Source organism: Mesoplodon bidens (genome assembly GCF_964165515.1).
Source record: "Mesoplodon bidens genome assembly, chromosome: 4".
NCBI lineage: Eukaryota > Metazoa > Chordata > Mammalia > Artiodactyla > Ziphiidae > Mesoplodon > Mesoplodon bidens.
Window position 1 is genome coordinate 139,131,424 of NC_138160.1, and position 14,238 is coordinate 139,145,661.

The window sequence follows — 14,238 nt, forward strand, 5'->3', positions numbered from 1 at the left end:
CCACATGAGGACACAGAAAGAAGATGGCTGTCTACAAGCCAGGAAGAGACCCCATTAAGAACTGAATCAGAGGGGCTTCGCTGGTAGTGCAGTGGTTGAGAGTCCGCCTGCCGATGCAGGGGACACGGGTTCGTGCCCCAGTCCGGGAGGATCCCACATGCCGTGGAGTGGCTGGGCCCGTGAGCCATGGCCACTGAGCCTGTGCGTCTGGAGCCTGTGCTCCGCAACAGGAGAGGCCGCGGCAGTGAGAGGCCTGCGCGCCGCAATGAAGAGTGGCCCCCGCTCGCCGCAACTGGAGAAAGCCCTCGCACAGAAACGAATACCCAACACAGCCAAAAATAAAAAAAAATAAATAAAAAAAAAGAACTAAATCGACCAGAACCTTGACCTTGGACTTTCCAGTCTCTAGAACCATAAGAAATAAATGTCTGTTGTTGAAGTCCCTCACTCTGTGGTATTTTGTGATGGCAGCCTGAGCTGACTAAGATGGGGGTTGGGATTTCAAGATATGAATTTTGGGGGCGACACAATTCAGCCCCTTAACACAGGGCAAGCAAGGGGCTTTCTGGGCAAAGCGTGTGGGATGTGGAGGGTCTTAGGTCACACCAAAGCCTAGACACAGTCAAATCGGGATGGTGAGGCTGAAAATTCTGAGAAGTGCCACAATTCACAATTCATCACCAGAGGATTTAGAATTGACACAGGTTAGGAATGGTGGAGTCCCTACCCCAGCGGCTGAGATCCATCTAAGCTCTCACTGCAGGGGACATGCATCCATCTGGGACAGCCTCACAGAAGTGACGATGGCCCTTGAGTTCCTTGGGACGCCTAAGCCCTGCTGGGTCTAGTACCGTCCCTGAAGGTTCTAGACTCTTCCCCACAAAAGCATTCGTGAGTCCAACATGTTGTATAGGGCTCCCTGAAGCCAGCCCATGGGGCACTGGCCAGGAACCTGATTGGGCCCAAAATGATTCTCCGATTGGGCCTGGGGGCTGTGGACAGTCCTGGGAGGGCTCGTACTCAGGATACAGCCACCCCTACCCCACTCTCCCACACGCATGTCCCCTGTGATTACTGCTGGAATCTCTCACACCTCTGCTCAGGCCACAAGAAGTTGGATGTTCTGTGACCATTGAAAAGCATCAAAAAGTCTCACTAATGAGCAGAAGAGGGGCAGCAAGGAATAAATAGAAGCTGAAGATGGCCAGAAGATGGCCAACCTGGCCTGCAGGGCAAAACTGTCTGCTCGCTCCTCCAGCCCCCGGCATCTCCCAGGCCCCCTGAGCTTACCTCCGAGGCCAGGCCCATCTCCAGGAGCGCTGCCACCACGTAGGCTGTCAGCGGGACTGTGCCGTGGATCCCACCCTGTAAGAGGATTTGTAGGCTTCATCCCAAGCCAGAGGGGACAGCCCCCTGCCCCCACTGGGCCCAGACAACACTGGGGAGCAGCCAGGGCAAGGCCAAGACCCCAGGAGGAGGCTGGGAGGCTGCCAACCTGGATGTCCTTGTTCAGAATCCTGCCCACCGCCGGGAAGGAGCCATCTGCCCGCTGCTGCTGGACAATCCAGCCCTTGGCGGCTGCCAGCTCCTGAGGGTCAATGAAGATAAAGCTGCGCGCCTGGGCGAAGGACTTCAGGACAAAGGCTGTGAGCCTGAAACAGGATGAGGTGGGGGCTGGGAGAGCCATGGGCTGGGGAGTTGCAAAACAGAGTCACCTCCCATGTGTCCCGCCAGGGACTGTGGCACACTCCCCACATCATCCAAGACTCTGCTTCCTACTCTGCAAGACAGGAGGGTCCAGCCTGCCCTCGCAGGGCTGTTGTGAGCACTTGATGGAAGTGTGTGGGCACCCAGCAGGACCTGATGATGGAGCCCAGCCTCCCCGTTTGCTCCCTCCCCCCCAGAAGCACCCGGGTCTGCTCCTTGCCTGGCACTCAAGGCCTTTCTGTGAGCTGGTCCAGTCTCACCACCACCCCCACCATGTGCAGGAGACCTTCCTTGTTGCTCCTCCATAAACACTCCCCAAGAGATCCCAGGTCTTGCTGAGAGATCCCAGGAAAAACCGGCAACCAGGTACACTGGACACTTGGGCTCCTCTATAGCCCTAGCCAGCCACAGCCATGGGCCTTCCAGTCCCCAGACCTGTAAATGGCTTTGGAATGGGCACATGAGGTGATGCTGGGAGCAGCTGCAGCCATTCTGCCACCACGAGGAGAGCAGCCACTGTGCCGAGGATGGCCACAGGGACCAAGGGAAAGAACCAGGAACTCCAATGGATTGTGGGACTGCCAGACTAGCCAATCCTGGAGCCTCCCCAGCTCTATGGTGTGAGGAGATGTTCAGAATTGCTTTTTCAGACAGTTTTCTTTTGTTTGCAGCTGAAAACATCCTACCAACCCACTAGCTTCAGTTACTCAGTTACCCAGGCCCTGAATGCACCATGCTCCTACCTCCCTTCTTTACAGGATGAAGTCTTACTTGTCTCTCAGTGTTCAACCCAGGGGTCTCTCCCCAGAGGAAGCCTCTCAGACACCTCCACTCTGTGATGGGCATGCTGCCTCTGGACCCCCAGGCCCTCCCTCTGTGTCATTGTTTTCTATCTGTATCTCTGCAGCCTGCCCCTTGTCCACCCCATCCCCCAGCCCAACTGTTGCTAGTGCACCCTGAATGGGAGACGATGAAGCTGGAGAATGAATGAATGAAAAAATGAATTCAGGAGAACCACCAGATGGAAACCAGGGAGCCAAGAGGGACAAACAGCAGAACTATCAGCAGGGGAAACACCCCAACTCAGGATGAAAGAGTAATTCATCCTTTTCAAAATCAAGTGGCTCCCCCACCTGACACACATCAGGATGGCTACTATAAAACAAAAACCAAACAACACAGAAAACAACACGTGTTGATGAAGATGCAGAGAAATTGGAACCCCTGTGCACTGCTGGTGGGAATGGACAGTGGTACAGCCACTGTGGAACACAATATGGCAGTTCCTAAAAAAATTGAACATAGAATTATCACATGATCCAGCAATTCCACTTCTGGGTACATACCCAAAAGAAATGAAAGCAGAGTCTTAAAGAGATATCTGTGCACCCACATTTGTAGCAGCATTATTCACAACGGCCAAACTATGGAAGCAACTCAGTGTCCACTGACAGCTGAAGGGACAAGCAAAATGTGGTATTGAGGTAGGATGTAGATGGGCCCCTGGGCTGAGTGGCTGGTGTTTGTCAAGCGGAGTAAATTGAAACTTGTTTCCCCCTGATATTTCAACAGGAAAGTTAGTGGCAGGAGCAGAGGCGAGCTGAGCTCTGCTGGAGTAAAAAGATAAGATGACCACATCTTTCATTCTTGGGGTCAAGGAGACCTCCCCAACTGCCCATGCACAAGAAAGCTCCTTTGGGCATCAAAAAGGGAGGGAGCACTAACCCATAATCTCTGTTCTGTCAATCTCCCAGATTGAGACCCCCCTCACTGGAATACATTTTGGCTAAAAGATGCATGCGCATATCAGGCAGGGCCCTGGATCAGGTCAGATGTGGAAAACCAAGAAAGATGATTGGTGAGAGGGAAACAAAAACCTGGAAAAACTGCCCCCATATAAGTGATTTAAATCATCTCTCTGGTGTACTCCTTGTCAGGGAGGATGCCCGCACTCTTCTCTGGGTGTGTATTTCTGCTTTACAAAGTCTCTTTGTGGAATTCTTTCTCTAAAGAAGACAAGGACCAAGGTCCTCTCACCAGCCGACACCAGTATATCCATACAATGGAATATCATTCAGCCTTGAAAAGGAAAGAAACTCTGCAAAGTGCTATAACAGGGACAAACATTGAGGACATTATGCTGAGTGGAATAAGCCAATCACAAAAGACACTGTATGATTCCACTTCTATGAGGCACTTAAGAGTAGTCAGAATCATAGAGACAGAAAGTAGGATGGTGGTTGCCAGGGGCTGGGGGGAGGGGAGAATGGGGAGTTAGTATTTAATAAATATAGAGTTTCAGATTTACAAGATGAAAAGAGTTATGGGGATGGATGGTGGTGATGGCTGCTCAACAGTATGAATGTACTTAATACCACTTAACTGTATACTTAAAAATAGTTAAGACGGTAAATTTTCTGTTATTTAATACAGTTGAAAAAACAAAAAGAAAGAAAATCAAGTGGCTCCAAGCTCTGTTTCTGTGAATCACCGAAACCTGAAATATTAACCTTACAATGTACCCCAAACCCAGGAGTCAGCTTGTCCTGGCCACTCTCCTTCCAAGATACCTCAAATCCATCCTCTTCCTTCTACCCCCATGGCTCCTGTGTCAGCCAGGCCACCCCATGGCTCCCACTGCTTCCACCAGCCCAGCCCTGCCCCATCACCTACTCTGTATGCAGCAGAGTTTGGAAATTCCAAACACTGGGGGGCCAAGATGGAACTTAGTTGCCCCTATGCTGGGAAGTGTGGAATTTCCACATTCTGCTACACTGTTCTCTTTTTTTTTTTTGGGTGGGGGTGGTACACGGGCCTCTCACTGTTGTGGCCTCTCCCATTGTGGAGCACAGGCTCCGGACGCACAGGCTCAGCGGCCATGGATCACGGGCCTAGCCGCTCCACGGCATGTGGGATCTTCCCGGACTGGGGCATGAACCCATGTCCCCTGCATCGGCAGGCGGACTCTCAACCACTGCGCCACCAGGGAAGCCCCCACTGTTCTCTTTATTTTTCCATCTTAAAACACAAACAGGGATAAACAAACTGTGGTACATCCATACAACTGAATATTATTCAGCAACAAAAAGAGCTAACAAGCCACAATATGAGCTAACAAGCCACGATATGACCTGGAGGAAATTTAAATGCATATTACAGAGTGAAAGCAGAAATCTGAAAAGGCTGCATACTGAATGATTCCAACTCTATGACATTCTGGAAAAGGCAAAACTATAGAGACAGTAAAAGTATCAGTGGTTGCCAGGGGCTGGGGGGAGGGAGAGACAAATGTGCAGAGCACAGGGGATTTTTAGGGCAGTGAAACTATTCTGTATGATACCTTAATTGTCCAAACCCATAGACTACGCAACATGAACCCTAAACTATGGACCTCAGTTAATAATAATGTAGCAATACTGGTCCATCATTTATAACAAATGTACATCACTAATGCAGGACACTAACAGCAGGGGAAACTGTGTGTAGGGGAGAGGGCCTGTATGGGAACTCATTTCTACCTATTTAATTTTTCTATGAAACTAAAACTGTTCTACAAAAATAAGCTCTATTAATTAAACACACACAGCCCAGAATGACTCAGATTACAGCCATGCTTTGTTCTAAGCCCTCCTGCTCCATCTAGAATAAAATCCAAACTCCTCCCCCTGCTCAGTCTGGCCCTGCCACCCTCACCTCCCTCACGTTGGGCCACTCTCCTTCTCATCTGTGCTGCTCCAGCCACACTGGTCTCCTTCTGTGGCTCAAACTCATCAAGCTCAGTTCTGCCTCAGGGCCTTTGCACAGGCTGTTCCCTCTGCCTGAAATGTTCTCCCCTTGGATTTTCATACAGCTCCTCTCTCATCTTCTTCAGGTGACCTCCTCAGGGGCACCTTTCCTGACCACCCCATGTAGCTGTGTGCCTCATCATACCCTACCCCCTTAGCATGCTTCATAGATATGAGAAATTATATAGGTGATGTAGTAGCTTTATAATATATCCACAAATGCCTTGCTTCTTTCCCTTTCAAGCAGTAGAACCCAATTTTCCCCTTCTTGAGTATAGGCTGTACACAGTGACTTGCTTCTAAAGAACTTAATGTGGTGGGGACTTCTTGGTGGCGCAGTGGTTAAGAATCCGCCTGCCAACGCAGGTGACACAGGTTCAAGCCCTGGTCCGGGAAGATCCCACATGCCGTGGAGCAACTAAGCCCATGTGCCACAACTACTGAGCCTGCTCTCTAGAGCCTCCGAGCGATAACTACTGAGCCTGTGTGCCACAACTACTGAAGCCTGCGCACCTAGAGCCCATGCTCTGCAACAAGAAAAGCCACCACAGTGAGAAGGCCCCACACCACAATGAAGAGAGTAGCCCCCCACTTGCTGCAACTAGAGAAAGCCCGCACACAGCAACGAAGACCCAATACAGCCAAACATAAATAAATGAATGAAATTTTTTAAAAAGTAGAATGCAGTGGAGGTGACAGTATGACCTGGGAAACCAGATGATAAAAGGCATGTGGCATCCTCCTTGCTTTCTCTCTTGGAGTTTTTATTCAAAGGGAAGTCAGCTGCCATGTTGTAAGGACACTCAAGCAGCCCTATGGGATAGTCTTCAGTGAGGAACTGAGGCCTCCTGCCAATAGCCATGTGAGAGAACCAACTTGGAAACAAATGCTCCAGCCCCAGTCAAGCCTTCAGATGATGACAGCCCCAGCCAACACCCTGACTGCAACCTTGGGAGAGATCCTGAGCCAGCAGTGCTAGCTAAGCTGCTCCTGACTTCCTGACCCACAGAACTGTGACTAAATGTTTGTTTTAAACAGCTATGTTTTGGGGTAACTTGTTACACAGCAGTAGATAACCATTACATCTTGTACAGGGTCTCTCTCTTGGGCAATGAGCTCCTGGAGGCAGGGACAATGTCTTTCTTGTTCCCTCAGGAGTAAGAAAAGAGCCTGGCACATAGTAGACACTTGAATAAACAAACAAATGAATGAATGAATGAACACTGGATGCACCGGAACCTATCTATAACAGGTCCTGAGTTTTAAGGAAGTTGAGGAAGTTGGACTGGATCCTGGACTCCCTGGCCAAATATTTAGGGAGAGGTGCTAATAAGGTATCCATCCCAGTGGGTACCTGGCACTGTAATGAGCACGCCTGCACCCTTATCCTATTGCCTCCCAGATCCCAGTCCAGAGAGGGATGCGTGGTGAGAAAACAGGTTCAGAGAAGTTGAGCATCTGGTCTAAGGCTGCCACAGTTCACACGAGACAGAGCCTGGGTTTGCCCAGTCCCAGGGTGGATGCTGTTGCCACTGTCCTGTGCATCCTACAGTTCTGTCCTACAGGGAGGTTTCACAAGGCTAAGGGGGAGAGGCAAGCTGCTGGGTGTCACATTTCCATGACCACAGTAGAACTGGTCTTTTCTTGCTCACTGTGTGTGTGTGTGTGTGTGTGTGTGTGTGAGAACTGTGGGAGGGCATGCAAAGGTCACAGCTCACTATTTCTGACTGGTGGAGGCCTCTGGGAGCTGCCAGGACTTGGCCAGCTTTCAGAGAGTGACTCAGTGGCTTTGGCCAACCCCACAGGGGGTGGGGGCCTCTGCTTGCTAGTGCGTGACTGTGGCCTTGCCTCATGGGCTGTCAGCAAGGCAGGGCCCTGGGACCAGAACTGGGTCAGATGATTGGTTTCTGGGGACTGGGGGGCTGAGCAGGTCATCAAGGCTGGGCCCCTTGGGAGCCAAGCGAGTGACACTGCACCGCAGTGTGGGCTCAGCCAGCCGTGTCCCTATACCCCCGGCCCCTGGCACTGACGCTGGGCAGTGGACACTGTTGATTTAAGGACTGGATACTTTCCATGCCCATAGCTGCTGCAGGCGCCATCAGGGTGTTGCTCTGAGAAGGACGCCCCACTAGGGACAGAAAGTTCGGGGTGCCCCACTTCCTCAGTAAGCCCCAAAGTGGACGAGGCAAATCCCTGATGATGCCAAGAACTGCTGTGGCCCAAAGATCCCAGGGAATAAGACCCAGGTACACCCAGGCCCTCCCTGCTCTGGTTGACCCTGAAAGCCAGAGGGAGCCGCTTGCAAGGGAAACCGGACCCCAGGACGTGCCTCCAGAACCCCACAACCCAGCTTTAAGGCAGTGGTCTGGCCTCTCCCAGCCCATCCCCTCCTGCTCAGGGTCACCCCATTCCTGGGTCCAGTGGGCTCTGAGGAGGACCAGAGCGCCAGGACCCATCCTCAAGGGGCCAGAGGGCAGGGGTTCAGTTCCTGGGCCCTGTGGCAACAACAGCAGAAGGAGTAATAGTAACTGTCACTGCTGCCAGCTCCACCATGCACAGGCCAGGCAGAACCCGCCCCCCCCCCAACAATCCAGACCTCTAAACCCCAGGGGCTAGGACCATGGCCATCTCCATTTCCCATGCAGGCTCCTCATCACCCTGGGGATCAGGCCCCAGGGGTCCTGGCTACGCTGTGCTGGACACGAGGCTGTGACTTCAAGTGGAAGAACCTCAGCAGCCGTGCCTGGGGAGTGAGGACTCACCACATACTCCCCGACTTGTCCCGCTCCCCGAAAGCACTATAGGAGCCATCTTGGTGCTTGTAGGTCAACTGTCTCTGGTAGCCTGTGGGGCAAGAAGAGGGAACAGCATCCTGATGAATGGTTGGCCAGCCAACGTCTTACCCCAGGACCCTGAAACAATGCCACACCCACATCAGGGGTTCCTGAGACTGCCCCATGCCCACATCTGGGGTCCTTGAAACTGCCCCATGCCCACAGCTGGGGTCCTTGAAACTGCCCCACACCCACAGCTGGGGGGGATTGAAATCTCTACTTTATTCTTCTTTTGTTTCCTGATATCGCCCCTTTGTGACTCCTGGTCACATACCAGCCCCCCAGTCGTACCTGCGGCAGGGGGCGGTCAGTGAAATGCACCATCTCCAGGCGCCCTCGAGCTTGGTTTGCTCAGAGCACAGAGTGGCCAGAGCAAGGGAGCAAGGAGGGACGAGAGGGAGGGAGGTCAGGTGGGCTACTGGGGCCTCCAAGGCTGGGATGGGCGGTTGGTCTTATTGTGAGGGCAGCAGGGGGCATGAGTGGAGGGGGTGAGGGGAGCAGGGGAGGGGTGAGGGGACAAATGTAGCGGGTGGATCGTAGGATCCGGAAAGGAAGCAGAGAAACTGGGCAGGTGGGGACTGTCTAGGCGAGCATGACAATGCCTTGGAGCGGGTGATGGGGACAGGCAGGGAGGGGTTCTGCGGTATAGGCAGAGCTGCCTTAGCTGAATAAGATGTGAAGGAAAAAAAGAAGGATGCTGAAGGCATCAAGGTTTGCGGCCTGAAAGGCAGGAAGGATGGAGCTGTGCCCATAAAGGTGGGGAAAGAGGCAGGAGGAACTCTGAAGTGGGTGGACAGTGTCCCCCCCACCAAACTAATGTCCACCTGGAACCTCAAAATGTGACCTTATCGGGAGTGAGGTTCCTTGCAGATGGAATTATGTTCCTGGATTAGGCTGGACCCTAAATCCAATGACTGGTGTCCTTCTCGGAGGAAAGAAAGGGAAACACACAGATATAAAAGGGCTTGTGAAGACGGAGACAGAGAGCGTGGTGATGTGTCCACAAGCCAAAGAACACCTGGAGTCACCAGAATTCCGCCAGGACAGAGGCCTGGGACAGATGCTCCCTTGGAGCCTCCAGACGGAATCAACCCTGTTGACACCTTCATTTTGGACCTCTGGCTTCCAGAACCATAAAGGAATAAAGTCCTATTGTTCTAAGCCACTCAGTTTGTGGTACTTTGTTACGGCAGCCCCAGAAAACTAACACCAAAGGTTTGCCGGAAAACCAGGGGGTCGGGGGTTAATTTGGGGCTTGTTGAGTCTGAAAGGCCAATTGGCTGATAAGCATCAGGTCTGGCTGTCCGGGGGGGGTCCAGGCTGCCACTCACCCATACAGGTCATTGCACTCTGGGTGGCGTTCAAGGGCCTGAGCCCAGATGAGTCCACTGAGGTATGCCTGGCCCTGGGAGGCCAGGGCCCACCCACCTCCAAGACCTTCACAGCACAACAACCTGAGCCCCCCGTCCCCATGATGGACCAAGCAGACTTGGGGTTCTGGGCAGTCTGCGGTCAGCCTTCACGAAGCCAAACCTTCAGCCCATGGCAACCCCTGGTTCTCTTTTCATCTGAGAGTTGTACGTTCTTCAGAGTAAGTTTTTTCATTTTTCTCATCCACAAGGACAGATGGTTCTAGATCATCAGGACTGCCCTTGGAGTACAGTAACTGCAGGAACCGTAACGGGCCAGGAGGCAGGGACCCTAGACTCGCCTTAGGAATCGAGATTTTCACATGCCTCAGTTTCCCCATCTGATAGGGGCCAGCATCGTCTGAGCCAGGCACCCGCGGGTCCTTTTCGGTGGCAGAAATTTCCAAGGTTGTGCCCGTGGGTTCTTATCTCCCTCTGGCTGGGTCTAGTGCCCTGGCTGCCCCTCGTGCCCCAATCCAGGGGAGCCTGCAGTCTGAGAAGCCCCCACCACTTGCCCCTATGAGGTCTTGGGCACCTCTTCACTCCCAGGAGCTTCACTTTGTTCATCTGGGAAATGAGGACCATCAGTGTGGAGGCTGCCAGGAAGGCAACTCAGGGCAGCATGGATGGAGCGGCACGTGCCTGGCACAAGATGGATGCCAGCTTCAGAGCTGGGTCCAGCCCCCTCCATGCGCTCCTTTCACTTCAGCTCCAGCCCAAGGCTAGAAGCAGAGCCCAGGAGGCCCCAGGACCTTGGGATCAACTGACAACTCGCTCGTTACACAGGTAGGAAACCAAGTTACTGAGAAAAGCAGGCCCTAACCGAGGACACAGAGTGGGAATCCATGACAGAAGTGAGACCCCCACCTCCAGCCTCCCACCCCCTTCCTCCTACCTGTGGGGCCTAGATGTGCAAAGTGGGTGAGACAGGGCACTCAGAGGCCTTGTCCGCCCCCCCGCCTCCACCCCCTCCGCCATAAGGCTGTTCCCTACCCTAAGGACCTGAGTCATGGCAATGGAAGATGTTCAGTGCTGTGTTATTTATTTCTGAAGTTCAATGCTGCTTTGTTTATTTCTGAAGAAGTTCAGTGCTGGTGGTTTATTTCTGAAGATGTTCAGTGCTGCATTATTTAGAAAAAAAAAACTGGAAATAACCCCAGTATGTCCAAGAGCATAATTCAGTATGCTGTGCTCCATAAATGCACGTGATGAACAAATAGTGTAACCTCCAAAGTGATTATGAACTGAACACATCCTGAGACCCAGCGATTTCACTCCACAGAAACTTGGACGTGTTGTCACCAAGTACACTAAGAGGGTGATTAATGGCAGCACGATTCTAAAAGCCCTGAGTTGGAAGCTGCTCCAAAGCCCATCAACAGACACACTGACTATGGTCTCCCCACACAGCAATGGAGGTGAACAGACAACAGGTCCCCACAGCCCAGTGGACGAATCTTATGCACACAGTGCGGGGGTGGGGGTGGAGGGCACGCCATAGGATGCCATGTTATGAGACACCAAGAGTGGCAAAGCTAATCTTTGCTTCTGGAGGGCAGAGGAGTAAACCCAGAGCCAGCGAGACAGGGAGGTTATAGGGATTTTTTTTCCTTTCCAGATGTTTTTTATAATGCTATTATATTGCTCTGGTTGTTCAAAATATCTACATTTTTAAAAGATGCTATTCCTCTCCCCAAACTGATTACCAGCTTTCAGAGCCTTTTCCTAACAGGTGCAGATACCAGGTTCCTATTAACAGGGACCCCATCAGGCCACCCAGAGTGGCCTCTTTCACCCACTTCTTTGCCTTCTTCTACATCTGCCGCACTTGGCATGTGAGCAGCCCCCCAGCATGGTCAAGGCTACCTGAAGTCCCACACCCTCCACCCAGGCAGTGTCCCCCAGTACCTTGCACCAAGTAATCAGTGGTCTCCCTTTCCACCTCAGGGCTGAGCTGTCGGGTTTTCTGGAGATACTTCAGGACAAAGACGTTGGGTGCAAAGTGGATCATGTTTTGCTCTCCGCAGCCAAAGGGCAGGCGCAGGTGGTTGCTGAGATGGTTCAGAGTTGGCCCCATGACATCTCCTGGTGGGAAGAAAAAGAAGGATGGGCTGGGGACTGGCCTCACCCAGTGCCCTGGCTGTCCTACGGACAGTTTTCCTTACAGAGAGCCCACTTGTGGCCTAACACCAGCAACCCATCCTCTGATTGTCAGTGCTGCCCTTTGAAACTGGGCTGCACCCTTGCCCACTCAGCTTGCTTGGTCTCCTGGTTTTGGTGAACACCCGCTGGCCCTTTCCCCCATACCTCCCTCTGTATTCTTTAGTTTTAACTCAGGTGTTCTTTCTCTACCTTTTCATTATGTTAAATGCTCTTTCCTTTCTGGCTTTTTAAACAGGTGCAATTAAGGCTATACATTTCCCTCTTAGTACAATTTTGGCTGCATCCCACAAATGTTAAGATGTCAATCCAGCCATGTGATTCCATTCTAAATATTTTTTCTAACTTCCAATACGAAATGTGATTTTCTCTCTAACCATGAGTACTTAGATTTTTTGTAAAACTCTTCCTACATGTGTGGTATTGTTGGTGTATTTTTAAAAGTGCTTTTTTTCTCTTATTTCTGACCTACTGTGTTCTCATCCCTTCAGTACCTTGTCTTCCTCTCCCTGGCCTCTATGCCCCAAACATTGCTGATGGGCCCTCCGGAATCCCCACTGTCCCCTGATTGCACCTCCCTTCCTTCCTCGACATTTCCTCCTGCCCCACTGAGGCTGCCACTGCTCTTGCAGCCTCCTCTTGTGGCAGGACCTACCTGGCTACTTTCTCATCACCCTCCTCTGGGTTTTCCAGCTTCTTCTCCAACCTTCCATCCCACTGTGCTGATGACACTGACTGGCACACAAGTCCCTGCCTTCACCTCCTCTCCATTGCTGTCCATCTGCCTTCTCCCCTACATCCCTCACCTCCATCTGTGCCACTCATCCCCAAGGCCACATTTGAGTTGATTTCATGCTTCAGAAGTCATAAACTCCAATATCCTCTGATCTGGTCACAACCACCACCCTGCCCAGGCCCCAGGGCTTCCATCCTCTGATGTCAGAGAGACCCAAGACCTCCTCCTTCAGGTCTGTCCGCCTCCTCCTGGTGTCTCACCCTCACCTCACCCTTCCAATTCCCAGCACTAGATGGATCACACAGTCCCCACTTTCCACTCCCATGCTTGGACTATGGGAGACAATCCACAGCCCAAGAGATCCCTGGCCACAGCCTCTTACCCCTGCTCAGTAAATGCTCTAAGCATTTGAAATGGTCCTGCCCACTCAGCTGGACATCCAGCAGCCCCGTCCTCCACCCCATACCTGGCTAACTTCACCTGGCCTTTCAACCTTCTTATATATCACCCCAGACCCACTGCCCTCATGGAGTTCACCACCCACCCTCCCTGTCGCCCCACACAGGGCAAGGACCTGCCTTCTCAGTGAGACTAGGAAGCCCTGAAGGTCGGGTTTGAGGTCATCTCTGAGTCTGACCCCAGCGCCCAGCATGGAGAAGGCACTAGAAGCTGTTTGTCAGGTGAGTGGGTGTGTGGCTGGAGGCCCCGGGGCACAGGTCCCCAGCAAGCCTGGTATGAGACTGAGCCCAGAGTAAACACTTGTCCCTTGGCCTGGCTTCTTGCTCCTGTCCTCCCCAAATCAGGCTGCAGGGCAGACGCACCTATGATGGAGGCAGCTGCACGCTCAGACCCAGGGATGGCACTGTGCGGGACCCCCAGGGTGAAGGCTTCGCTGTAGCTCTCATCTACTTCCACCTTCCTCCAGATGCGGAACTCGCCCACAGAACCCCAGCCAGTGGAGAAACCGATGAACTGGACCTCTGGTGTCTTGGGGAGGGTCCAGGCCATGATGACAGAGTCAGTGGATGGCTCTGGACCATGGCCAACCTGGAAAAAGAGGCCAATGTTGCTGGATGCTGGCAGGAAGTGTGAAGCTGTGCTCAGACATGGTCAGAGGCCTTGGCCACGCTCGTAGGTTGGGGCGGGGTTCTCAAGGGGTCAGAGATGAAAGAAACTAGAGACCGCACTGTTCATGAAACACCCAACAGAGACACAAGTGTGGCATCTGCAGGTTCCAAAGTCGCTGGGCTCCCTGGAACCTCTGGATCTTAGCATATGCCTGGCAAACTCCTCTATTTGTACTTCAAAACCCCACTTAGCTATATCCCTCCTCTAGGAAACTGTGTCAGCTGCTTCTTTTCTATGTCTCCTTTGCTTGGCCCAGAAAGAGTCCACAGTCCCCATTTTACCTGTTCTATCCACTTTCTTTCTCCCTGACCACCCACCACCCTTCAGCTCCCAGATCCCTGGGCACTTCCTCTGCCACAGCTCTCACCACCTGTTTTTTGTACATAACTCCAGGCAGACTATGAGTAACTTGAGAGCTGCCTTGTGTTTCCCCTCTCTCCTCCCCACCACTACCACATGTATCAGGAAGCAACAATGCC

The 14,238-nt window shown here is 52.4% G+C and overlaps 1 protein-coding gene across 1 annotated transcript in view; it reads right to left on the reverse strand.

The window, feature by feature from the left end:
* CPAMD8 (C3 and PZP like alpha-2-macroglobulin domain containing 8) overlaps positions 1 to 14,238 on the reverse strand; it is a 100,883-nt gene that overhangs the window by 14,489 nt on the left and 72,156 nt on the right. Inside the window, exons 25-29 of the mRNA XM_081233152.1 lie at positions 13,453 to 13,678; positions 11,644 to 11,820; positions 8,255 to 8,336; positions 1,496 to 1,652; positions 1,291 to 1,365 (exon numbers count right to left, since the gene is read on the reverse strand). Of these exons, the coding sequence (XP_081089278.1) occupies positions 1,291 to 1,365; positions 1,496 to 1,652; positions 8,255 to 8,336; positions 11,644 to 11,820; positions 13,453 to 13,678 (717 nt within the window). The remainder of the gene's footprint in view (positions 1 to 1,290; positions 1,366 to 1,495; positions 1,653 to 8,254; positions 8,337 to 11,643; positions 11,821 to 13,452; positions 13,679 to 14,238) is intronic.